General features: G+C 37.8%; 1 protein-coding gene across 1 annotated transcript in view; it reads right to left on the reverse strand.

Annotated features, from left to right (window-relative positions):
- CA10 (carbonic anhydrase 10) overlaps nucleotides 1-27,981 on the reverse strand; it is a 215,746-nt gene that overhangs the window by 153,430 nt on the left and 34,335 nt on the right. The window contains exon 2 of the mRNA XM_009279683.1: nucleotides 22,831-22,905. Within this exon, the coding sequence (XP_009277958.1) occupies nucleotides 22,831-22,905 (75 nt within the window). The remainder of the gene's footprint in view (nucleotides 1-22,830; nucleotides 22,906-27,981) is intronic.

Consider the following 27,981-nt stretch of genomic DNA (forward strand, 5'->3'; position numbering starts at 1 on the left):
AGCATAAATAAGGAATTAGCAAACAATGATGTGAGCATAGGATGATTTGTGATATCAGCACATTGATGCACTGGGTTCAGATACTGTAATTTGATTGGCAGCGCTTTATTAAGTTTTGGCAGCATTTAAGTAGACTGGGAGTGCTGTTATGAAGCTCAAGCACATTAATCCAAGCTCCAGCTCTCGTTAATACTGATGAGTGAAGGCAGTTAATTGAATTATGTATGAAGTACTGCTGATTAAATAATATTTCACTCCTTGCTATAGAATTAACTCTGCTTTATTAACAGCCACTGTTGTCTCTAATAGTGAATGTCAGAGGGACCTTTTCTCAGCCATCCACTTTAATTTTTTTTAACCATCTGTTCAGGTTGCTTATGTACGTACCCATCTATTCCTACTTGTACTGGCCTTTGAAATAAATATTTTTGGTTTTCCCAAATGTTGGCATGATACTGGAAAACTTTTATTCCCTTATAGGAAAGGCTTCAATGAAACTTTTCAATTAATTTTTCTCATTGACAATAGAAAAAGATTCTACAGATTACATAAACACATACTTTTGTCCGATGCCATCTTAAGAATGAAATACAACATTAACTGGCTATTTTCATTTTACTTTGTTGCTGATTTCTACTTTCTACCTTTTTCTACTGTTTTAAAGTATTACACATAAAACCAGGAACACACTGTTAATAAAGGAGAGAAAGGAAAAATCCAGACACAGAATCGGAGGTTACAAAGAAATTGTAAAGCAGGGCTTTAGAAAATAAACTAATATCCTTTTGGGAACTCTGCTGAACAACTACAAGAATTACTGTCCTCACCAGTTGGCAGATGTTTACAATTAATCTCAAAGACAAGACACCTGAAAGAGATCTCAGTTATTTAGCTGTTCAAAGACAACATGACAAAAGCTAATTAGGAAAGTGAGAATGTTAAAAACAACCACAACAAAAGCCTCAACATTATCGAGACACAAGGGTTACTCCTGGACCATGTTGTCAGAAGGCCAGATCTCAGTGTTCTTTCATCCTTTGCTAAGACATGCTATGAGTTGGCAAAACACACTGAAATTATGTTCACTGAAATTTGGTACTAACATGTATATTAAAGAATATGGAATACAGTATGCAAAGTGTATAAAGTCACAAGCTCCTATAGTTACAAATAACGATAAGCATTTTTAAAATATGCAATGTTAGAGGTCTGACAAAGAACTACTATTTTATTTTCAATGCAGAGGACACATAGCCCTTTCATGATCAGCCTCGAAATATTCTAAGAATAAGCTTTCCAGTGATGGTCCTATTCCTGGCCATATGTGAAAGGTCTTCAGTGAAATGAAACACTGTAGTGCAAAGTGACAGAATACAGAAAATATATTTGAAAGTAGCAGAAATCAAGGATGATTACGTTTTCATACATATCAAAACACAGAAATGCAACATTTTCACTATTCCATATTACTTTGTGGTCCGTTTATTTCATAAAGACAACTGAGGAACAGTCTTTTTAAAATGTCTTTGGAGAATAGAAAGCCTAGAGCAAGTACCTTCGTATAGATGTATTATGATTGGGGTTTTTTATTTCCATTGATTACACTTGTGTGTCCCCAGGAAAATAATTTTTTATAATTAAGTTGATGATGTAACCAGAAACAGTGAAGAAAATGCTTATCAAACATTGTTTAATGAAAGTGAATCAGATATTTCTTAATTCAAACTGCAAGAATACCATCAGTTAGTATCAGAGGGTACAGCAAAGCCTCTAATTAAGGTTATTCATTGCTTTGACATGATTTGGCACATACTGTATTTGAAACCCTGTCTCATGATCCAAGTTTATATTTGGATACTGAGATGTCTCTTCCAAAAGAACTATAGTGATCTTCACATACAGTTATGAATAATGGAAATGGTCTGTGGATGGAGCACTGAACTCCCAGAACCAGAAAATTTGAATTCCTTCCTATTTACCTATGAAGTCTTGTATAATTTGTATCACAGATGCACAGAACTGATATGCTAGTTTGAAGCAAGTCCCTTCTCATGTGGGGATAAGACTTAGCCTTGTGTTAGGACTGTTGGAAAGATTTAGGGGAGGGAGGTAAAAACAGTTGAATCTGATCTGAGCTAGGGGTAAATTGCTCTTAACTCACAGTGAAACCCAGGTAACAATCTCAATGACCTATTATGCAAGTCTTTCAAAAACCAGAGGGGTGTCCATAACATTAGCTAGTTACAAGACAGGATTAATCTTGATTTTTCTTCTACTCAAATATGATGGTTCCATAGCCAGACTAAAATGAAAATTCAGCTTTCACAGCGCTGTGAAAGACAAGGTATCTTAATCAACAGACAACAGGAGGTCCCTCTCTGAAACCATTGATTCTTTCTGTATTTTGAAGGATGCATTCAAGGAACCCAGAACAAGGACCAAAGGCAAACATACAAAAACTAGAGCTAGACAACTATTTGTTCTTCAAGGTAGAATCTGAGTCACTTTGCCATTGCAAAGTTTATTTATTTCTTTTGCTTTGGTAGATATTTTGAGGAGAGCAGGGTTCCCTGAAGACAAAAGAGACTGGATGATGCAGTAACTTCACCTTGGAAAGTGCAATCCCTGTTGTTTGGGGGGTGAAGACTTTCAACACCAAGAACCATTGGCTAAGCCCATGTAAAAATGGAAGAAATGGTTACCAACAGAGGCTGGAAGAGTGCATATCCATAGAAGGTCCGGCTGGAATTTTGAACTGCCTATGAAAATATTGATTTCAGAGTCACAGACCAAGGAACGGATGAGTAGGAGGCTGATAGCCATCTGTGGAAGAAGCTTTGCTTGTTTCTCATGGGTTCCAAAGGTCATGAAGTGCTGTTGAGGATGCCAGCTGGCCTGCTGCCATGAGGCTTCTCTGTTCCATCAAACAATCTCTGGGAAGTTTGCCCGTGAAATCATAGCATATATCCCAAAACAAGTACCACCTGATATTTTTTCACTCTGAAAGCTGATGTGAAGGAGATTTTCTTTCCAAAGAAGCTCAGACTTCTAGGGCTTCTCTTGACTGGTTGTGTTTGGGGCATGGCAGAGTGAGTATCAGGAGAGTTGCTGACAGTAGTACTGGAAGTGTTTACTTAGGACTTGGTGCCTTTTCTCCAATCTTTTTGGCTTGCCTACATGAACACTTCCACATGACCCATTCCAAAGACTATGGCTGAAGAATATCTACTGATTTACATTGTCTTCCTTTCCAGATCCTGGAATCTCTTCAGTACTTTGAGGACAGGTGATGATTTCTCATGTTGACTGTTACCTTTCGGTTCTCTCAATCAAATAGGACTGTTTCTCCAGTGGAGAGAAATGGAACCCTCTTCTTTCTTGAAGAGAGAACTGAATCTTGAGGCTCACTATCTATTGTTTACTCTTATAGCCATATTTAACACTGAATTCTCACTGAACTAACCAGATATGAACTTGCTCATAACTAGGTTGAATGTGTTTTTTCTGCTTTGAAAAAAGTTACTGGAAAAGCCTTATTAGTGTAAACCAGCAGAGGGCCCTGGTGTAGGCAGCTAGGCTTTAATCAGTTGATTAGCTGCAGTATCTACAAATTAGTTTCAACAAAACTGAGTGGCAAGAAACCAGACATTAAGAACTGTAGTATCTTGTGATGAGGCCATGACAGTGCAAAAACACTACTGAGAATATGATTACAGTGACATGAAATACGTACAGGCTTCCATCACTGGTGCTTTAAATACCTGAACACTCACTCCTTAAGTACTTCCAATACTGTATCTTGTTATGTGCACTGAATGGCAATACCACGTAGAGGTGAGAAACAAAAGGTATCTGAAAATCTCAAACACATAGGAAGCTAGTTAGTGCTTTTGGACTGAGATGCTTTAGGATGCTTTTACAACAAGGAATTCTTATTTCATTTTATTTAGATATTTATAATCAGCTTGAAAATGGAGACTAGAATGGGAGCTACATACCAGTCTTACATAATTATACATAATGTGCACCTACAAACAAAAGGGTAGTCATTTCTACTGGCCAATTTTTATTTTTATACCTCATATTACTATTATTTTGGTTGTGGCAGAATCCAAAAGCAATTCCCCACACCCAGATTATTCCCCACACCCTTTATACTACGGCAAATCTGAAGTAAAAACTGTGAGAAGAGACTTAGTCCCACTGACTCTAAATTTAGAACAAGAAATACCTACAGAACACGGTGAACTCAGAAGGTGATTCATTTCCTGTTGAAGATGATTCCTAAAAGCTCAAGTATCTCCAGAAGGTCACTCCCACCTTCAGAAAACATACACAACAACTTATTTTTAGAGTTCTGTAGAAATGCCTTGCCCACACAGTAAATTGGACATATGTTCTTGGATTTAGCTGCCAGTTTTGTGAAAGTGAAAAAATTCTGTGCTGTTTTTACTAAATAAATTTTTCCATTTATTTCAGTCAAAGCAAAACCCAATTTTGCATAAAACTATTGCTCATGGACCTAGCAATCAGAGCTAAGTTTGCTGTTGACATTCTTATGCTTTATTGTGGGTTGCTGGTCCTCCTACAAGTACGTTCCTAACTTTAGATACAGCAGCTGGAAAGGACGTTGGATTAAGTGCATGCTAACTTGCATTGCTAAATCGGAGTGAAAATGGTAACTTTCTTCCTTTCTGTTGCTATCCTTTGCACAGTATGGATATGCTGTTCCTCTTATCCAAAACATCCTATTCTCCCTTTGCTGATTAGCCCTAGTAGCTCTCTGTTGTGTCTGCACAGGAACACTGCAATGCTCGTTAGGTTATAAATGAGATCATCAAACACCCAAGCTCCTATGATCTTTTATCAAATGAATTACTTGCAGTAGATTAAGCACTAGAAATAAATACAAAATTTCTCACAGTGCACATCTCTAAAGTTGGCATGTATTTTTGTAAGTGAAAGTAGAATTGGGCTGGTTTGTTGTTTGAGGGTTCAACGATTCATGATGTGTTTGAAATTTAAAATCAGCTCAAATCCCCAATTCAGCTATCACAGAAAACACTGTTTTGGATACAATACTCTAGATTATTTGCAAATGGGAATGTACAAGCTATTTTAAAGTAATAGTAAGAGTATTCTGAAGGCACATGAAGATAATTAGAGCTGTGCATCACATACAGCCTGGTACCCAAGCATGATGAAACTACATAAAATAACAGAGTAAGAATTCGTTAGAAATAATAAGAAACAAGGTAAAAGTGCCAGAGAGACATCAGAAGTTTCCAAGATGACCAATCTTTTTGCATCTAAGACAATAGTCTTTTCCCAATATTGGTTGGCTGATATTAATGTAGAATTATACACTATCATCCTGATTTCCTGTGGCTTATTTCTAGAAAACCGATTTTTAAAAGCCCAAATCTTTTCAGAAGAATATTCACATAAAAATGTAAAATGTTAAAAACCATAAAAATTAGAGCTGTGCATCACATACAGCCTGGTACCCAAGCATGATGAAACTACATAAAATAACAGAGTAAGAATTCGTTAGAAATAATAAGAAACAGGGTAAAAGTGCCAGAGAGACATCAGAAGTTTCCAAGATGACCCATCTTTTTGCATCTAAGACAATAGTCTTTTCCCAATATTGGTTGGCTGATATTAATGTAGAATCATAGACTATCATCCTGATTTCCTGTGGCTTATTTCTAGAAAACCGATTTTTAAAAGCCCAAATCTTTTCAGAAGAATATTCACATAAAAATGTAAAATGTTAAAAACCATAAAAGAATTCATAAATAAGGTGACTGCCTCTTGACAAGACAGTGCTGGGAAAAAAGGTTGTGCATCCCAATGGTTGTTTCAGTTCTTAAAAGAAATTAAAAAATACCCAACCTGAAATTATTTGTGCATCTTCAGTTGAAGATCTCAGTTAGCATTCAAGGAGAAATTTATCCATCTCCACACATCATAAAAATCCACTGAACTAAGCTTTGTCTTGTAGTATAATTTACATCTGCTGTTCTTCAACTACTAGATTAATTTCTACCATAGATGTATTATTTCCTGCTATTGTTACACAGCTGTAGGTCTTACATAAGGAACGCTATAGATAAACATTTTATATATCAAACATTTGAGTGTTAAATGTTAAAAATGTTAAAACTCTCTATAGATACAGGTGTATATACACACATGCACGTGTCTGTATGCACCTCAACTGGAGAGCCATGTAGTAAAGAAGGTGGTTCTGAAAAACCTACTTGAAAAAACCCAGAAACCTAATATCAGCATGAATAGAACAATTAATTTAAGATGTTAGAGGCTAGTGAAATTTAATATTGTGATCTTCTTCTCTGGTCTTTGGTATTTTGGTTTGCACTACACAGTAGCTGAGTCTGTTTGGAGGTTTTAGTTGTTTTAGAGGAAGGAAATACAAGAAGCAGAATTTGATCACTTATTAGTGCAATGCCTAAAGATACAGCTATTTCTGCTTATTCTTTGGACCATGTAGGTTTGTGAGCTCCACCAGGTGCTGAATGTCTCTGTTGAAGCAACGGGGCTCTCAGGATGAAAAATCCAACTGAGCTCACGGAAAGGCTAGACTAAAGTTTGATCATTTCTGTTAAGCTTATAGTGAATTCAGACTCTGACAAAGAACAAATTTGGGCATTAGCTCAGCCAGCCAGTGAGGATATGTAAATATATCTCGGATTACATCCATTCATAATATGAAATTCTCTGTATATTTAACAGTTACTTTCATGCAAAGTATGGCAGGGAGAGAACATAAAATAAAGTTGTACTGTGAGAAGATTACCCATAGCCATTCGGAGGTGAGGCACAGTATCATCTTGGGGTCACTGAAAATATCTATCACGAAGTGAAGACGCAAGTTAGGGAGTGAAAACACATACCAAATTTAGAGATTCTCTGAATAAGGACACTTGTCTGGTTCTATTTGTTAAACTTCTGCTGTAAAAGGAAAGTACTTCACTAAAATATGAATTTGCTTGCATGTTTAACACTGCAATATGTAGGACCCCTGTGCAGTTCAAGAGAGTTTTAAAAGTCACATCAGTAAAAACTCCATCTCATAATCATAGAATAGTATGTACTGGGCTGGACTGCCCAGTGCACTGTTTCTGACAGCAGATTCTGGCTATAAAAGCAAATACATCAAGCCACAGAACAGGCCATTTGGAGGGAAAGTGGAGCTTTCCTTTACTGACACAAAATAAGACAGAAGTTCTTGTGCCATTTCTTTTTAAGACAAAAACGTTCATTTACTGTCTCTATCCAGTGATAGCAAGTGGCAGGGCAAGACAAGTATTCCGTCTATAAAAGCACCAGAATCATATAGAATGCAAAGAAGAACCCAGTACCCCCCTTCTCCACCCCAATCCCACAAACATAATATTTGCAGACAGGTCACGTTGCAAGATTTAGTGCACTGTTTCTCTGCAGAGGCAGATGTAATGCAGAGGATGATATTCTGTAGTTTAATGCAGTTTGGGAAATGTGTCTGTAGGTGTGTGATTGGTAAGCAAAAATACGTCTTTAAAACACTTGTGAAAATATTTTCTTATTAAAGCCAGTTGACAATATTCCAACAGCTTTGTATTTAAGAGCCTGCAACTAAGAATCCCCTCTTCTCCAATTATGAACAGCATGCTCCACAAAATTCTCACTGTAAATATATGGCCCAGCAACAGTGTTATGTACTAAGTAGTTGAAGGTGTCTTTACGTACATTACGCATGAAAACCAATGCAAACTCATGTTGCAGAACAAGGTCAAGCAGGAAATTGAAAATTAAATGCCAGTATCTCAGTAACAGCTTCCTGAAGGGCACATTAGAAACAGTTTACCAGAAATCCTTCCAGAAGGAGGCAAGAAACAAGAACATATTTCACTTGAACCCATTTCTTCTGCCTATGCTGCTTTAATGCAATTTAACTTTCCCTGAATTCTCACTTAGTATGTGGTATCATTTCTTCTGCCTATGCTGCTTTAATGTAATTTAAATTTCCCTGAATTCTCACTTAGTATGTGGTAAGGTTTGGGAGGTGGGGGGGGGGGTAACTAATACTTCAGTTATTTATCCCACTTTCAACCCCTAAGAGAATAGAGAACACACTTCCAGGGACTAAAGTTCTTATTTAAAGATGATTTAATTACTTTGGAACTTTACAGTCAGAATTATGATGGTCTTCAGGCACTGTAGGTAGATGATACAGTAGATGCCTCCTGGGATGTTATCTTCTTGCCTAAGCAAGTTGGATGCCCAATTCCCAGAGCCTTTTGGGAGAAACTGTGTATCTTATGCACTTAGCTCCTTTTCCTTGGCCAGTTGTTTGCATTTTAAAGCACTTAAATAGAGTTTGTAGATCTGGCCATCAATCTTAAAAGGCCACTGGGACTTAGACTGCTAAACCAGTTCTGAAAGTGAAAACGGTTAGAAAAAAATATTGTGTTTCAAACTGGACTTTCTAAATTAAGAAGTGTTGTTTATGACACTGAGTAACTATTTTTTTCTTCAGTATTTTATAATCTTCATGTTCTGGAGCTCCTTCACATTTTTCTCTTCACAATCTAGTTGTGTTTTAGGTAGAGTTTTGACACAACTACGCAAATGTAAAGTGCTTGTTATAATTAATGGATACAAATAAGCATAAATACTCATGACGATGTAACAAGCTGGGAGAATTTCTATGTTATCTTCTACAAATATTACTTGTAGCTCTGTATCCTTCCTTAAGTGTGTATCTGTGCCTGCCCAAATGTACTACTAATTCAAAGAAGGCTGTGAAAAGAGTAGTTACAGAATCAGCAACAAAGGCGAAACAATGGTAAGACAGACAGAAACCTGAGCATGATTAATACAGGAGAATAGCTTCATGTCTTTCAATTGAATGCAGTTTTGCCACTTTAATTAGTACTCTTCCTTTGGTCCTCTCCAGAATTCCATTGTGGTTACACTGAGTTAGAGGTGTAGGAAGAGAGTCATATCTTTGCGCACAACTCTTATCTCATTTCACATCTCAATGAATACATAATTTTCATTTTCCTCATTTTCCCCTCTTAATTATCTTTTTTACTTAAACTAGGCATAGGAGTTGCATGAAAAATAATGTAAAATAAGTTGGGATACAGTATTTAAAAGTCTATCTAAAAATTAATTTGCACTGGACAGCATTCTTAACTGGGAAACTAGATCCAAGCAGTCGACAGTAAGAATAATGTGACTATGGCCCCGAGACAGAGCCTGTTCAAGTCAAGTGGAAGGACTTCCACTGATTTCACCAAGGTCTGAGTGAGGCACTGTCTTCTTACTACTATACTCTCTAGAACTAAAAAGCCACAAGTCCTGCCACAAAGCAATAAGCCCATAAATGTGAAATTACAATGAACAATAAAATCTTGAGAGACTAGTTTCTCCATTACTTTAATTTATACTTCTGTTAACCAATTTTAAATGCACATTAAAATACTGGGTAATTCTGAAGATAGTATGTGGATAATAGAGCCTGCCAAGGCCATGCAATGTGTTTCAGCCGTATCCTATTACACTTCAGTCATTTATTTCTTCTTTCTTTTAAGAAAGCCTAATTTAAGACTAGGAAGAAAAGCCATTTGAAGATGCCCAACTGCTGGATAGGAAAAGCAAAATGGAATCAGCACTCACTCCTGGGAAATGGCCTCACATGTGATAGTGAATGGGTATTCTGTAGCCGTGGCCTGTGTAGCCTGGTTTGAAAATACAGAAAGGTTGACTACATTATCTGAGATGCTTTCTCCTATGTCATATACTATATCCTCTGAGTCACACAGAACAGCTAAATCCTGCAGTTCTAAATTGGGACTAAAGCTGGGAATTAGCCATCATTCCTATCTGCATGTTGTAGAAGGGCAGCTGGCCCCTGATATGGCTTTAAGTGCATCTGATGGAGATTCGAAGGAGCGGCTCCTCTCAGAACTGAGCATCCTGTTCATCAGATACCTGTTAGTGCTGTGGTAACATTAGCACGATCCCAGGTACAAAGGTTTATTCCTTCTGTTCAGCCCCTCCCCTCCATGAGAAACAAAGGATACAGTATTAAAACATGATATCCTCAAAAAGCACATTATTAATGGAATTGCAGTGTAAACACTCTAGAATAAAAGAGATGGAGGCTACACTGCACAGCTGTTTAAATAAGTAATTTCACTCCAGTTAAAGAAGTTGGAAAGAGATGGTTTTAAATAAAAACACTGTAAAAGGAATACAATCTTGTAAATATTGATTTTTTTTTTCTTTTTTAAAGAATCAGCTTCTGATGTCCTTATTCAAGGGATGTAGCACTTGACTCAGCAAGCAAATCCCACTGTTTTCAGTGGGACCTATTTTCAGACAAAAGTAATAACCTAGGATTTTCAAAACTGGCAGTGGCTGGCTTTTGTAGGGACTACTTCAGCCAGACTTGCTTTCTAATTATTCTAGTGTAGAAACAAAGTAACGCCCGGATTTCAGAGACATTACTAAACCCAGCCTGACCAAAGTATTTCTTGTAAGCAAGGAAGAAAAATTTCATCTTCTCACCATCTGATTGAAATGTCATTGCTTAAATGCTAGTGCTTTTCAGCCTTTGGGTTCGTTTTTAAACTGAAACACAGTAGCTGTGCAATTGGCTACTACTTGGCCTGCATACACCCACCCTTCTTCCTTCCTCACTTCTGAAGTTATAACATGGTATGAGATAACGCCAAAATTTCACTGCAAATAATCATGTAACATTCTTCGGCTCTATTAAAATGAGCCTTTGAAATGGAAAATCTGGTAATGCACATGAAGGAGGTATGCAAAGTTCACAGTGCCTATCCTGTTGCCTACTGTTGCTTCTCTGTTGGGGCAGCTGTACCACTTCATTTTAGTCAGCCAAAAGACGTGGGTTTCTCCAAAGGATCTGCAGGAACATCTTTTTTCTTTTTTAATCAACAGCATAGGGACACTAGGCAGACTAGCGTGGTGACGCAGGTATCTAAACTGGTTGTTTAATTCTCTACCAACCTCCATACTGTTGCCTTGAACTCACCTTATCCATCTTTCTTTACCTACATCTCATTTAATATTTGTAAAATGACCTCTCTGTGTAAAGACAGAGACAGACATTCTTCACCTGAGCTCCCATAACTGAAGCTCTTAGATATTAAAGACACAGAAAAAATAAATTAGGGGGAGGTCATAAAAAGGATCTAAAGAACCACCTCTGTGTTGGGGTGGAACACCTTATCAGCAGTGTGCTCTGGTGTCAAGTGAACAACTTCCAGTGTGACCTGCTTATTTTGTGCTACATACCTCAGCATTTTTCTCTTTTGGCCAGAGACTGAAAGGCTGCAGGCTGTGATGTTGTCTACATGCACTTGTGAATGACAGCAGTGCCATTTGCACGGCTGTAGTTAACGGCCTGTCAGGATTCCCATTATGATGTTCTGCTGTTATTTTCAGGGTTTATGTCCTCACTATAAAGTTGGTGACTGCTTGGTCTGGAAACCCTAATGCATTTTTGTACATTTTATAAATACAAAATGAAAAAGTGCCCTAATATAAAACCCCACTCTATTCAGAAAGGAAGAAGTGACAATTTTAAGTAATATTTCAGTAGTAGAAAAAAACCCAATCAATACCATTCAGGAAGCTTCCTTCTTTGGCCAGAGTCACTAACTATAATGAGATTTACAGCTCTGAGCAGGGTCAGCGGGTAGCCGGAAATGCATTAAGTAGGTGACTGTATTTTATGGTGAGTTTCTTTGTAAGAGATAGTAAATCTCTTGATGACCACCAATAGCATGTGCCCAGAAATACCATGGTGGGGTGATGTTATACGATAGCTGTATTTTAATGTGTGTAAGTAACAGCAGTAAAACTTCTCCAAATAATAATTCCATGTACTCATAGGCAGGCAGACATGGTAAATGATGAGCATGGATTTTGCTCCTGAGTGTGTTCAATGGATTCATGGTTCAGTGAATTCACAACTGACCTTTTTAGAGAGGTGTTACAGAGGAGGAAATTTTCACTGAGTACAAATGAGTGGTTTTAGACTATCAAGTCAATAGCCATCCCCTAATTGAAGAGCCCAAGTAATCCTACACGTACACACATGGTACTTCAGAAATAAAGTTCTTGCAGGCTACTGAATAAACACTATGATATAACAATCCTCTGATTCCCTGTTCACAATTTAAATCATAGCAGTCTATGAGGGAAGTACTTGCATACTATATGATGTATCTACCTTTAGGTAACAGCCTCATTTCCTTTTCTTTTTGACCTCTTGCTCCGTTAGGCAAGGGACAAGATTTGACAGGGAAGTTCTTTGTGAGTAATACTAAAGCTTTCATTGACAACAAACAACAAGCAGAGTTACTCTGTGTAACCATACACAGAGTAGTGGGGTGGTCTTATTTACAGTCTATTTTAACCACAGATAAGGGTGTAGCTGCAGTGACCATATTTTCCTCTGTATGAAGTAGCAAATTCTACACTACTGACACTAAATTGTACTAATGAGAGGTACAAATTGAATACTGCATGCTGTATTAATATAAAGTCCTCAGTGGTGCTCGATTCATCACCAATGTAACAGTTAAGAATAATCTCCTTGAAGTCACCAAAATATCCCGATGTAAATAGTCTCAGTGAAATAAGATATGGATTCCTAATTGATAACTGCAAACTGTAATTGTAGTACTCTTTAAATATCATTCTCTTCATCAAAGCATTTTACAAGTGTATTTTTTGTAAGTGGGATAATGACAGGAGGAGCGGTGAGGCAACCTCTTAGTGTCACTCATTATCTCTATTTCCATGCTATACTGTGATCCCTTCCAGTTCTATCTCATCCCATACGGATTTATGGGAGAAGTACCTAAGCAAACATAAGCTGAAGAATTGTAACCCTTCTCTGATTAAGTCCAATTGCATGCCACTACAGAAGAACATTATTAGCACAGAAAAATACTATTCCTTGTTATTCTCAGTGACTTCTTTCTCCAAGAGACACTAACTTATTTTACACTATACAATGAAAATCTATAAAGAAAGGGGTTTTTTAATGTAGGGAGTGATGACTGCTACTATCCGTCTTGTACAAAAACACATGCACACGCACAAAAAAAGACTACTACTACGAGGTCATTAATAGCCAAAGCTCTAAGTCCCCTCCTTACATAATCAACCATGGCAGATGTCATCACTCACTTTGTTTGGATTATTAGCTTAGAAAAGTTCCTTGGGTCACTGAGCAGCCACTAATTCTTCTATCAGATTTCTTGGTGCTTCAATTCTACTCCTCTAAGACATGGACACCATCAAAATGTCTACTGCCAAAGGGTGACGAGAACCACTAAGATACTGTGTGAAGAGTAGCCTGTCAAGGCATAAGATAAGATAAACTCCTTGAATATACCAATATATATACTCAGCAGCATGAACACGCAGGAGCCTTGCTGTCTGGCGCTTAGAAGTATCCTGAATACTCCTTCAAAGTAAGGATTTACAAGCTTTCAGTTTATTAATGACAGTCACGGACCACTGTTTCAACTGGTTTTATACTTAGCTTGTCAAGAATACGATAAATCCTTTCCTATATATACCAGTTTCTATACTTGGAATTCCTTCCTTTGCTTTTAGGTCACAGTGAAGAACCTAAGAAAAAAAAAGATTCCTAATATTAGCCTTACCTTTTTATTCCAAACCCCAAACTTTTGATGATACATCTAACACAGGAATGATCCTTCTTTTTTTAAGCAAAAGCTTAAGAGGATATGCTCATCATGGAATGGTGAACCCTTGCAGGATCACAGAGGTGGGCTTGCTGGCTTTTCACTTTTAACAAGTTCAAAGTTGGCTGGGATAATATTTTAAAAAATAAATTGCATTAAATTTGCAGAAAGAGCAGTTACTTAACCAACAGTAACTGTAGGTCTTCAAGATTCTGTAATGATTGTAGACTCCACAGTGTATAGGACGGCAGATGTTTTGGATACTGCTCCCTGTTCTCCTGTTTGTAGATATAAATGCCCAAATGGTAACCGCTATCTCTTAAACTTCCTCCCAGATAGAAGCCATCACCCATGCAGGTTGTGGTAGCCCTACCAAGTATAGCTGTCTCAAAGAATTAGTGCTACTTAATTATTCTTTCTTCTTGTAACCCATACTAGGGTCACTGCAAGGTAAACAGCAACCACTTCAGGATAGGGGGAAAGAGGATTTTCAACTTCATCAAAAAGTAATTGGAGCACTGCTATCCCTAAAATTGGCATCTAACCTAACAGCAAAGTGTAAGGTACAATAACTGACAAGGATCTGCAGATTGCTGCCTTGAAGGTCTTCCATATTAGCACATTCCTGAAGTAGAAGGGGGATACTGCTTGTGTCCTAGCAGGAGGAACCTGCAGGTTCAGCAGGAGAGGTACTAGACAGCTGGTAACACAGCAAGATACAACATGCTATCCAATGCAGTATTTGTTATAAAGGGAAGGCTTGACCTTTGCAGTCCCTGACTGTGGCTAGAAATAGACAGGAAGACAACTTGAATCATTTGGCCCTGTCAGTATAATGAAGCAAAGTCCGAGATACATCTGTTATATGCAATTTTTCTTCTGTGGATATTAATCATAACTTAGGAGGAAAAAACACACCCAAGAAAGATAATTAGGCTGTTAAGGGAAAAGGGATCTGAGATCACTTTAGCAAAGAACTGTGGTCCAACCACAAGTCTGGCAAGGTTTAAAATTTTAGATTTTCAGAGCTCTTTACCGTGGTTAGTTCACATTGCTTGCCCTCTAAAATTTATTTATTTGTTTTGTTGAAGGAGTGAAGGAAGCTTAGGGGGGAAAAAAGTATTCGAGATCTGTTTGCAAAACGGTTGCAGCTACAGGCCATATGTAAGACAGTAACTTACTCTATTCAAAAGGCCCTTGTAAAAAGGACTGCATAGATGGGTATTCAAAGGAGTGGGAAGGACCTGAAGACAGTAACTTTTTGAGTTCCATGTTGGTAACAAAAGCACCTGTAAAGGATGACCCCCAATCCTGGGGTCCCTAGTCAAGTGAGAAGGGGGCTGTGGGAACCAAATCACAGTGCCACCAGATGCTGTGAAGGGGAGAAGGTCCATGCTGCAGGCAGGCAGACAGAGCTGCCCTCTTCTGAGTGTATTCCCTGGAGGCCTTCTGCCAGGACACCTCTCCCACAGTCAGACTGCCCTGGAGAACCACACCGTGTAGCGTCCTGTGGTCCTGTACATCTTCCTTGGCATTGACTCAAAGTTTTATTATAGTCTTCTTTCATTGCTAAACAGAACTAATGGAGAAAGTGATAAAAAGCTGGAGCTATTTCCTTCTGATTAAGAAATATTCTAACTATTACTATCAAGTATAGAGCATCTACAGACAGTAGGTTCTCTTTGACTCTGCCTATTAAGTGTGAGCTTAGACTACCCACCACTGGAACATTAAAGGTACACAGGCCATAAATAGGGGAAGGAAACTGATATAACTAGGCCTAACATAGTCTATCACAGCTTTTATAATGCTGTTTGGACAAGATAATGTGACTAACCTACTCACCCCATCAATCTCCTGGTTTTACTCCCTTTCCTCCTTTTTGTTCCTCCCTTTTATTCCCTTTAGAAAGGGAGTTTCGAAAAACCTCTCACTGCCCATCACCTTGGCAGCTCTGGATAAGACGCCATTCAGAAAGCTGTAGTGGCAGTTTTTCTTCCTGGCTTGAGACTGACCATAGTTATTAATTCAGGAAACAGTCTCACAGAAAGCCTCTAGGGAGATTTCTAGGTAATTCAAAGCTAGCTAGAAACTAGGAACCAAATAGAAGAAAATTTCCTGTGCGTATTGGGAAGCCATTGCAGAAGTTGGATGTAGCTAAAAAAAAATTAACATATTGCTAGTTAATGCAGCCATCCTTGTTGGCACCTTCTTCTAAGGGCTAGTTACTGGCAACAGAAATGGCCCAACTGAAATTACAGCAAACAGGGCTGTCCTATCAGCCAAAGTGGTTTATGCCTTTGAAGTTCACTTTGCAACTCTTACAGGGTAGATGAGACTTCAGGATTCAGCTTGGTTGGCAACCCCAGAGAAGGATCGCTACCAAAGCGTTTAGGACAAAGCCCTTAATCCTGCTTAATTACTAAGAGTTACTGGACAGACAGAAGACCGCTGGACCACAGCCAGATGAATGAACACCTTGTGTATTCGCACCTGAACTTGCTAAGAACATGCCCATTACACAAGCAAGGCGCCCCTAGTGCACATCCTAGAATACCATTAAACTGACATTTTGTTCAGCAGCCACTTGTAGCATTTTCTTAAATGAATAAACAAGTCCCATTTCTCACACATGCATCTTCACAATCAATGTCAACTTCGATTCTTCTACCACTGCTGTGATTGCTATTGAAGGAGAACATTACAGATCACCACTCAAACACAGTATTTTGCATTATTTCTCCATCTATTCATGAAAGCAAGCAGATTCACATTTGTATTAAAATCAGGTAAATTCATAAAACAACTCACAGTATTTATATTTGCTTAAGGCTTTGCATGATCAGAAGTTCAGAGACATAGATTGAGATCGTTAATACACTTCTTGCTATCAAAAAGCATGGCATGGTTCTCAGTTGTATCACTGACTTGCCAGGGGACATTTCATCTCCCAGTAAAATGTCAGTATCCACATAACAGGAGCACTGGAGGCTTTGTCAGCAGAATCCAACCCATGAAACCGTTAATCTGGAAAACTCAGCTTTAATTCAGACAGGTACCCATAAAACTCTTTTAGTAAGACTGTATGTTGACTAAACCTGGACACCAAGTTGTATCACATGGAATTGTACTTCCTTGTGAAGGTACAGTATTATGTAGAACCATAACCAGATCCTAATATGCTAAATTCCACTTTTTTCATATATAAGTTCAGGGATAAATCAAACCGTTTGAGTGTTAGTCATTCTCTAACCAGCCTCTTTACATTTTTATGGAAGTTTCAAAATTAAAGACTCATTCTGATAGTCTCATTAAGTGCAGCACTACTACTAATGTGAGAGTATCTCAAACTCAGTGCTACAATTTGGTTACAATTCATATGAAGATGAGCAAATGTTGCCATATTTGTATTAGAACTGAGGCTATCAAATGTCTCCGCTCAACAGTGTTCCTTTCTTCTTCCAAATTAAAAGCAGTCAACTCATCTGTTCGTTGCTATTTTAAAATAATGAATTGTATCAACAATTCATTGAAAAGTGAGACAATGGTTTTACATTTTAATTATATTTAACTCCCATGCAAAAATACAAAAAAATCTAGTTTTCTTTCTAGTTACATGATTTGTAAACAGTCAGTTTTTGCAGAATCACCAAAGGAAGAAACCAAGAAAATATTTGGTACAAAATATATTTCCTTCAAGATATCTCTAACTGACAACCAAAGCTGAAATATTATTCATGCTAACTTAAGTTCCAATCAATAAGTGAATGATTTCCAGAATCTATGCTCTATCACCCTGAAGAAATGAAGTGTTCCAATATATTGCTTTCTAAAAGAAAAACTGCTATGATTGTTCCAATAAATAATTGTATATGGCTGGTTAATTCTCCACAGCCGGCACCAGACTGAATGATTTTGAAGAGTGTGTGCAGACTGTTTAAAACATTACTGTAGCTCAGACAGCACCACTGTTTTCACTGACAAGACAATGCACCAGACGGTGAGTGATGCTGCAGCCTCCTGAAGTCCCAAAATAAGACTGGAAGAAATTTTATAGTTAGTATAAAAGGGAGCAATGCAGGAGCAGTAATCAGCAGGTTTATGTTTTATATTATTTAGGCAGCCAAACTAAGTGATCACCAGTCTTAATGTATGAAATAGACCCCTATGTGATTGGAGGATGGCAGAATACATGAGCTTTTCAGAAAGTTTAAGGTGTGTTTGGGTTTGAAGTTTCATATCTCTCAGTTTCAGGCCATGGACAAACAGTTCATGGTTCTTACAGTGACCTGCCCATCAAATGTTATTTTTGGACATGTACATAAAGAAATCTGTAGTTTAAAAGAAATCTTAAAGCTGTAATAAAAAGAAAACTTAAAGCCCACACAGGAGAAACTAGGGACACTTGAACTGCCTGTGTGGGCCATAACAAAAGCACATGGCGATAGCAGGAAGTTTAAAATCAGGTTTTGGCACTCATGACCAAGATCATCAATTGTTTCGGGCTTTTTTTTCCTTGTAAATCATTACCAAATTAATGCATTTCCTCCTTGGAGGGAGTTTCTCAGTGCTTCACAAACACTGCTCCTGTGTTCCTTTTGAGTCAGTGTAGCTTTGCCAGCTGGTCTATGTTAGGGCATAATCCCATCAACATGATCCTTGCAAAAGGCAGGAGGAATATTATCAATCTCTAGCAGTCTCTTCCCTTCTATAGTAAAATGAGTTGTGAAAGGAACTATGAACAGGGGATTTCTCATCTCAGATTCTCAGCAAAAGGGTGATCTTAGCCTTTGATTTGGTGATCTGTAGCCAATAATGAATCATGGTGGATATAGATCTTTATCTGGAATTGAAGTTGTTTTACAACCTTTATTATAAGGAAGGAGGAGAACATTATCTGCTCCTTCTGCAAAGTTCACTCATTATTTGGTAGAGATGGACTTCCTCCTCTTAGCTAAGATTAGCACTATCACCTTGTAAAGTAACTTTAGACTTGGTATAATTCAGTAAGGGTCATGAAGACAGTGTCTTCACAGGGCAAGAAACACTTATGTCCTTGTATTAACATGTCGTCCAAAGTTTCAGTAACAGGATGGAGTTTTGGCAAGTGAATTCCGTGATCACAAATTAGATTTAACCACCTTTATATTTTATGCTTACCAATGCCCACTTTTATGATGCTATGAAAAAACCAGGAGCATTAGGAAGAGAATCAATACAGTCAGACACACAAGAGTATCAAAGGTTATGCACATCTATTTCAAGTAAAAGAAATGGTACAGAATAGTTTGAAATATTATTGCCTTTGCCACCCTGAAAATGCTTGTGCTACTTCAGTAACACAACATATTAATAGTCACAGCAAAACTCAGCCAAACAAAAGATGTAAAAAAGGTTATTTAAATGTATTTTAACCCATCATGAACTACTTGCCAAACAAAAGTTGTAAAAAAGGTTATTTAAATGTATTTTAACCCATCATGAACTACTTTGATATTCCATGCCAGAAAAAGTCTATGTAGTGAAAGTATGTAATAATATAATTTATTATGCAAATCACCATGCATAAAGAAAAGTATTCATTCTTCATCCTTGAACATCCCCTGAAGTTTAATTTAGAACCTAAGTTGCATTCAATTAATATTTTAAAGCACTACTTACTTTCTATTTTGTTTGCCTACATGATTTAAACCATAAGAGCAATTCTTTGCTTTTAGAAAAGGTGAGAGATGGGAGAGTGTTTTATGCATCACTAGTATATACACAGATCCAGCCACTGATGCACCTTCCTTCCCGCACTTGACAACTCTGCCCCCTCACTTGCAAGGCTTGGCACCAAGAAAGACCTGAGCCACAGTTGTTATAGCGAGAGAACCTGTCAGTCGCCATTGCTCTCTTCTTTGTTGAGCAGTGCAAGAAGTGAAGTTGGGAAAGACAGTGTGATGGCTCTTGCACCTCATCTCTGCCTACATCCTCTCCCACCTGTGAGATACACATCAGTGATTGTAAGCCACTGGTTTACAACATGTAATTTAAGTTGTGAATCCCAGAATCTGGGGGAAAAAATGTGTAATATGTGAACATATTACATTAGAAAGTGATTTAAAATAACTTTTCTAAAATCTATCCTAGAGTATAGGGAGTCTGGGATTTGGGGAACGTAGTGAAGTATGGTTTGATTTTATGAACTGCTCGAAGACAAATCTGCGCAGGATCCCAGAGCATTTGTTAGGACTTGACTTAAATGCATCCAAAACAGAGTATTAATCAAAAAAACTTATGAATGGCATAGTCTAACCTAGGCATATTGTGATACACTCCTAAATGCATTCTTACACAACTATACATGAAAGAAGAAGTGACAGTTCAAAGAAAGACAGTGACTTTGCTTTGAAGTAGGCGAAAAGTATTCACACAGCCAAAGCTGTGACAGACAAACTCTAGCAACTCATCCTGGAGTGTTTTACAATGCTATTACCCCCAATTAGTCATCTCTCTGCCTGTGGTTGCTCTCCCAAGCAGCTAAAGAGCTGTATTCATGTCAATCATATTAGCTGAGATGCTAGTGTTGAACTGCAGTGACAGTGTCTTGGACAAATATTCCTTTCTAATATCTTTGGGAGTGGTAACTTCCAGCCCTGGGACAGGACAAACAGCTGTGGAAAGGAAACATCTTAGCAGATGGCTATAGCTGTTCGCTTCGGTGCACATCAGTCAGCAACTTCAGCTATAGCTCCTCAGACTGCCTCGCAGCTATCACCTCTCAGGTGCTAATTAGCATCTCATGCGAGATCTGATATGTGACTGCTAACATTATGGATAAACTTAATATGCACTAACATATCCTTTGTGATGTGTTAGTCTGAGATCATAACCATAAAATGCATCCTCAAAATGCTTTAAATATGGTTTTCAAAGACACCCAAATCTAGGTGCTGCTGAAAAAAATTAGTTGTTTGTTCTGTAAAAATTTATGGGATTTCTCTCTTCTGATGAGGCTTGCAGGTTGCAGAGTTGAATCTGAAAGAAACGTGACAGTCTGCAAGAAAGGTGCCCCCAAATTACCCTTGCTTTCTGCATAGCCACTTCAGTGAACTGTTCATAATTGTCCTTCTGAACCAATTCTTGAGGATGTGTGCTAGGTTAGTCCGATATTCAACATGTATGGGTAATTCAGGGTTCTCTCAGAAAGGAGGTGTCTCTCCACACTAGTCTAAAAGGTCTTCCTTCTTGAAAGTTTGACTCATGATTATTTCCTCATTAATCTTCTAAGGATGTTCCCAAGTCCAAATTTCTCACAGTATTAAGACTAGAATACCACAAGCATTACCTGATCACGTTTCTTTACATGCTTACAATTAAATCATTTTCTCAATAACTTTAAGCCGAAATAATTAGAAGGTACGTTAAGCAAGTATTTCTTCATTCACCTTCTACTGGGCATCTACCTGGGTCGTGCAAATCAGGAAGGCTGAAATTTCTTGAAAGCAGGTGGTTACGTTCTCCAGGTTTCTTCCCCTGCTATCAACATTAGGAACTAAACATGCATAACAATACACTGCAGCGTCTTTGACAGCCCAAACCAATCTCAAGTAAATCTGAAAAGCTACTTTGTGCTGCATCAGTATGTAATTAAGCTCCAGGCTTGTAGATGTTGATTTTCATATGTGCTTTTCACAAGAATTTCAGTGCCAGAAACTTGTGGGTTGAAATATTTCATCTCATTTGCACTAGTATTCCTAACAAGATAATCAGTATTTTGGATATTCAAATGACTGTCAGATTGTAACTGTTGTCACAACATTGAAAATATCTGATGATAGATCCAATTTACATATTCTTAGAATAGATCACACAGTGGCCAAGTAATATTTTCTAGTATTTTGAGGAAATAAAGATCATGTAGCAATTTTCATGGTGCATTCATGATAGAACTTGAAGCATTGTTTTAGCTTGTAATATATAGCTAATATACATAAATTAATGCATATTCATCTCAATTGCACTGAAAACATACTGAACAAAATAATCACTAAATGTTTCTGTATACTGAATGAGGAATGTACTGTCAAATCAGCTCCACAACTGAACAGAAAATGGAGGTTGCTAAAGTTTCCTGACTCCTCTTCTAAGGGAAACGTCGAGTCAAATGGAACAGTGAAGACCCAACAAAGTAATTCATATCGAAAGAAAGAATAAAATAATTTACAGAAAGGGAGCACAAAAAGATCAGGTGTCAAATGCAGGTCAAAACCAAAATAAAACCTTGTCAGCCTAAGAACTACTAGTGTCTCAAGCAGCTTGAATCCTGAAATGTGTTAAGAGAGATCCAGAGCTAAAAAGAACAAGCTAAGGCCTACTCAGACCACATGATAGTTAAGGAGTATAAGGCATTAGGACGACCAATGCACATGTTTTGGGGGAGTTCTACCAATATTGACCAATGCCCGGCTATTGCTAGCCTGAATTTCACTTTTGCTAATCAAATTCAGCTGGTGTTGCTTATTTAGATCCTTTTAGCTGCCTACTGATTATTTACCATTTACTAAATCTTACTGAAGCCAAGTAAGGATTTAATCTTTTTTCACTCATTGTCTCTTGTTTCCAAAACAAAAATCAGTGAAACTTGCACGTTAGGTTCATGTTTCAATTAGGTTCCTTTCCTAATATACTATTAAATTTCTAGAAATGGGATTATCTAGAAATGCTGCATCAGATAAGTATATTCATCCAGTTAACAATACTGCTTTTCAGTCCTCCCTTTCTCTTTTCTATACACAGAACACACACATTCACGAAGTAGCATCATGTTACTCTACTGAGAGAAACCAGGCGTGTCATCAAAGCGGTTTCTTTCCCAAAAAACAGCCATGGTCTTTGGACAATGTATTGACAAAAACCTTTCTATGCTTCACTACAATGTGATGTTGAGTACTTGTGTACTTCAAATCTTCGCAATGGATTAAAAAAACTAAACCCAAAAAATCTCCCCCAAACCCAACTATATTAATTCCAGTGAAAAAATATTTAATAAAAACTAAGATTTTTAAATTACACTTACCTGGAACAAAGCTTCCCTGGACCACCTCCTTATAAGCCCACCAGCCTTCATGGATTTTTGGTGAATTTTGTTGAGCTAGAAAGAAGTAATCAAAGAATAATAATCAAACCATAAAATGAAGGCAAAGCATAGGAAATATTTAATTACATAAACTTTGGAAACTCTAAACAGGGTATCATCTTCTACAGAAGAGCCATTCCTCAAGTTCCCAAGTGACGTTTATTCAATTTATTGAATTATGCTAAGCTTCTGTATGTTAGAGGACCTTGTCCCTGTTTCTCTTACAGTAAAACATACTCAGCTTCTGAAGAACTGATCACTAAACTTAAAAAGTCAGGTAGAAAATGAGGATCTATAGCACTATTGATGGTTTCTGTGCCACCCATAAATTCAGTATGGGAAAAAAATGCAGAGAAAAAGGGTGCGCTCATATACAGTAGTCAATATCCGAGTCCAAGTTGGTGGACTGAAAAGCAGTTTCTCCCCTTCCTTTCCCAAGTTCTCCAATAATCTCTCACTTTGAAAGGGAAGAAGTGACAGAGTGAACCACAGGCAATAACTATGTCTATAACTGCTTCTCCTCTCATCCCATGTGCTCTGAGTCCCAAAACTGGAACAGAAATGCATAGCCCATAGCTTCACAAATATTGGCTTATGCTATAATGCTGAGGCAGGAATATAAGTTTTTTTCTGCTATCTTGTCCGTCTGCAATGTAGCACCCGCTGCTTATCCCCCACCACAATCATCCTGGTAGGTAGGCAAGATACTTGCTTCTGTTACGCATATGTGACATGCAACTCTATTACAGTTGCATTTGATAGCACAGTGCAGTTACACAACGAAAGGTGCTGAAGGCTGTAACAATAAAAGTCTAAGCTTTGGATACGGTTTGCCCCTGATGAGACTGTTGCTTAAATGACTTCTCTAAATTCCTGAAAAGCCAAGAGCAGAAAGGTCTTGATCAGTCAGTTTGCTACTCATAAGGTCATTACTTCTCTTTGTCTTGAAGGAAATCAGAACTGGAGCAAATTTTGTGGTCAACATAGAATCATAGAATCACTGAGGTTGGAAAAGACCTCTAAGATCATCGAGTCCAACCATCGACCCAACACCACCACCCACTAAACCATGTCCCTAAGTGCCTCATCTACTCGTCTTTTAAATACCTCCAGGGATGGGGACTCAACCACTTCCCTGGGCAGCCTGTTCCAATGTTTAACCAAAAAAGTAAAATCTCTGTTAATTGGAAATACTTTCAAAGGGCCTACAGACACACAGCAAGACAAACATGCAGCTGATTTCCATAAGATAGCAGATCAGAGCTGATATGTAAATATGTTCTGCCTTCACTTGTATTTTGCTTGATATTTTCATATTTAGAGAAACTCTCTTTCACTGAACTGCAGAAAGCTCAGCTACCTTGTGTATCATTAACTTAAATTTTGGGTTGGTTTTGTTTTATAAGATACTTTCAATCTCTTATACTAGGTCCAAGAATTTTTAACATAAATACGCAGCTACAGAAGATGCTGGATTTACCAGCTTTCTGCTTCAGTTTCACTTATAGATCACATATTATATACAAAAGACACAATTACCCCGGGGAAAAGTTCCAGCAATATAATAAAAATTGTTGTTGTCATTAAAAATTACAAAGTGGATGTCACATTCAGACTAAAAAGGATACAAGATGAGGACCATTACATACTGTTCTATCAGTTACAAAACAATATTTATGATTTAACTGACTGTAAATTGCAGAAACAAAAGTAAAGCTGAAGTTAATTAAACATACTGACAGAAGGACCAACACGCTGCTTTACCAGAAATCCAGACACACTAGTGGAATGGGGTATGTGTGGATGCAGATTTCTCCTTCCAGTACTGATGCTCATTCCATTAGTTGAATGGTGACACGTTAAACTGCAATGACTATTCCACTGTGCACGCTTTACAGTTTCCAGATGACATTATTTTCATTATTTTAACTTTTATATCATTGTCTAGAGAACTCAAACTGTGTGTGGCTTTGTTGTGCTGGACTGCACTATACAAACATTTGGAAGAAGTTAAATCCCAACCCAAAATCAAAATATCTGAACAGCAAAATATTCATATCCAGTCTGAACTGCAATTTTTTGGATCTCAACACTGGTTTATGCGGGTTGCTTTTATGCCTCTATGCTCTGCAAAGGAAGTCCTTAAAGATTTCAGGATCCTTCAGCAATAGGAGAGGATACTAATAAGTGAGTCCCCACAAAGCACAGCAGTCATTCTTCTACTTAAAATTTCCCAGAAAATTACATTGCATTAAAGTGCATCTTGTAGTAATATACACAGCTAAATCTGGTTCAGCCAACCAGAGGCAGCTGCATTTTAGAAGTTGGTGAAAAAAGTACATATGTAGATAGAGGCAAGTTAAGAAGACTTCAGGGAGGATGGGTATTTTCAAATGCAACCGCTTACTGTCAGCATTCATAGAAACATATACAAGCAAAAAACATATTGCTTTTGCCCACTCTGTGGCCAATCTAAATGACACGTGCCAGGTCCAGAAGAAAAATATAATCCATTATTCAGAGTTTAAAATCAAAAACCAAAATCAAAAGAGGCTGGCTCTGCAGCTCTGCTTCAGTGTGTTGCCCCAGCGTTTAGTAAAGCTAATTCCAAAAGGAATATCAGGAAAACTAAGATTTTTGTCATATGTTTTCAAATCTGCTGCATTAGTATGGAACAGACTGCATGAGATGAGCAAGAAAATTACATTATCAAAGCTTTGTACTAAATAACTGGCTGCCTGTGCAATTGCTTCAGCTATCAGAGAAAAGCATGACCTGGCATCACTCTGCACATTCCACAGGTATCAGATACTTATCTCTTCAATACACATGAAAATGAAACACATAAAAAGGAGTACAATAAGCAAAATAAGATGTTGTACCATAGCAATATAAAATATCTAAGATAGGGAAAGAGCAATGCTGGGAGTCCTGCTGATTTACAGAAAACTGAGGCCACTGAGGAAATCAAGAGGAAAGGCAGGTGGTGGTTGAGAGAGAGCAGCTAGGGAGACAATCCCCAGTGCCACGCTCTTTCTTGAACCCTGAAACCTCTATGCTTTATACCAGTTCAGCCAAAACATCCTGCAAAATAGTGCAGATTTCCACTCTGCTGTGCATATGAAATCTAGCTTGGTGCCAAAGATTTACCCTGATGGATCCTACAGGGACTTTGCTTAGAAAGGAAAAAGATTTATAAAGCTCTCATTTCTCTGAATGCAGAAGGAAGGGGTCTGGTAAGGCCAGGAAGGAAAGTTTGTCTTCCAAAAACTTATCCTAAACCATTACTCCAACCTATGTTATGCAAGTGGGCAAGAGGTCTTATTAAAGGAGAGAAAAGCTGTTCTCTATTTTTGAAACATAATCAGACCCATACCTGGATTAGTAATGGAACAAGGGAATATAAAATTAGAATGGACAGACATATGGACAATCCTTGCTGGGAATCCTATCTGGGACACTTACACCTGATGCACATGCAACGCAGGGTCTCTACAATTGGTGTATCAATGCCCATCTGACAGAATGGCACCGTGCCTGGGTAAACAGGTTCAACCTTATGGCTCAGGAATTGTTGCCAAGGAAAAGGATTCTTCCTACGTGCCACCTCATGACACTGAAAATAGTAAAATTCTCTCAGCATCCTTCTTATTCCAGTTAAAGTAAAACTATTGTATCTCTCATTGCAATTCTCCCGCTTGCGGACCATAGAGACATGCGTGCTTGCTTTGTGGATTCTGATATTCCTACGTTCCTACCAGAACACTGCAGGTCCTCCACAGCAGCTCCTTTTTTTTTTTTTGCATGACCCGTCACATAAGATACTGAGGAGGCAAAAGATCTAGAAAGCAATACTGTATTCCTAAACAGGGTTAAATATCTAAAAAAAAAAAATTCATTTCTGATATGTCAGAGACTTCTGCTTTTACCACTAAAACCTAGAGTATGCCTTTTGCTTCCAAGCAATATTGTTGCTTCTGCAAGGCACCAAAATAAACAGGCCCATCTGAACAGACACTTTGCTGTTAGGAGTAGATTACCTGCACAAGTAGCTCTGTAACAGCAGTGTTAGCACTGTATTCTGCCGTTAGTAGGGACAGTCCAAAATGCCACATTTGTCCAAAGTGCTAGAGGATATTGAATGACCTCCATTTGCTATAGCGTTCTCTCCCTCAGTACTGAAATCACTAGTATCTGAGATTAGTAGCTCTGCTGATATTAACACCATTATGTCAGATCACTTTCAATGCAGCTGGTGTAGAGGAGACAGGGTATTTATTTGGAGCTGATACGACATGTGTTGCTTTCATTTTGTCAGATTATTGTAGGTATGTCTCATTGTGGAGCATAAAATTACAGGCTAAGTTCTGCAAGATGTTGTGCATTTTTGTTTCCTAGTGACTTCCATGTATAGGGGAACAGCATTGTACAGGATCATAAAAATGTACAGTAAACGCAAACAGCAAAAGGTGCCACTGCTTCATAAAGTCATCAGTTAACTATATCTAGCTTAGAGGTTAAAATGAGTAGGCTTATGTTTCAAAGAGAAGCTGTTGCTCAGCCAGTAAAACTATTTTAAAATCATTAGATAAACATTTATCAGATACCAGGTACCATGATGCAGATGCTCAAATACCTGCATATAATTTGCCGCACAAAGAGGTCTTCATCATCTTGGAATGCTAATGCTGATGTAATATAAAATGCTGTAATTGATACAAAATACCCCTCAGTAAATATGCTTATTTGCAAGATATAAACAAGTCATTCTACAATTACTTATTTACTTTCTATACTTAAATAAAAGATAGAAAGGCTTGTATCTGATGCCATCATTTGTCATTCACATCTGAGCATAAGCCAAGAGCAGAATCCTGCCAGATCAGAATTCTCCATTCACTTTACTGCCATTTCACACAGATATAAAATGCTAGACTGTGGAGAATCAGGATCACAGCAGTTAGGAAAAAAAAATCTTTTTTCATCTGAATTTTATTGATCTGAGCTCTTCTGATTGCTGTATTAATCACTCTGCATGCTTATCCCTACTCAACTTATCCTAACAGTCTTGCTTGTGATAACCTGGCTAGT

The sequence above is a fragment of the Aptenodytes forsteri genome, unplaced genomic scaffold, assembly GCF_000699145.1.
Source record: "Aptenodytes forsteri isolate BGI_AS27 unplaced genomic scaffold, ASM69914v1 Scaffold563, whole genome shotgun sequence".
NCBI lineage: Eukaryota > Metazoa > Chordata > Aves > Sphenisciformes > Spheniscidae > Aptenodytes > Aptenodytes forsteri.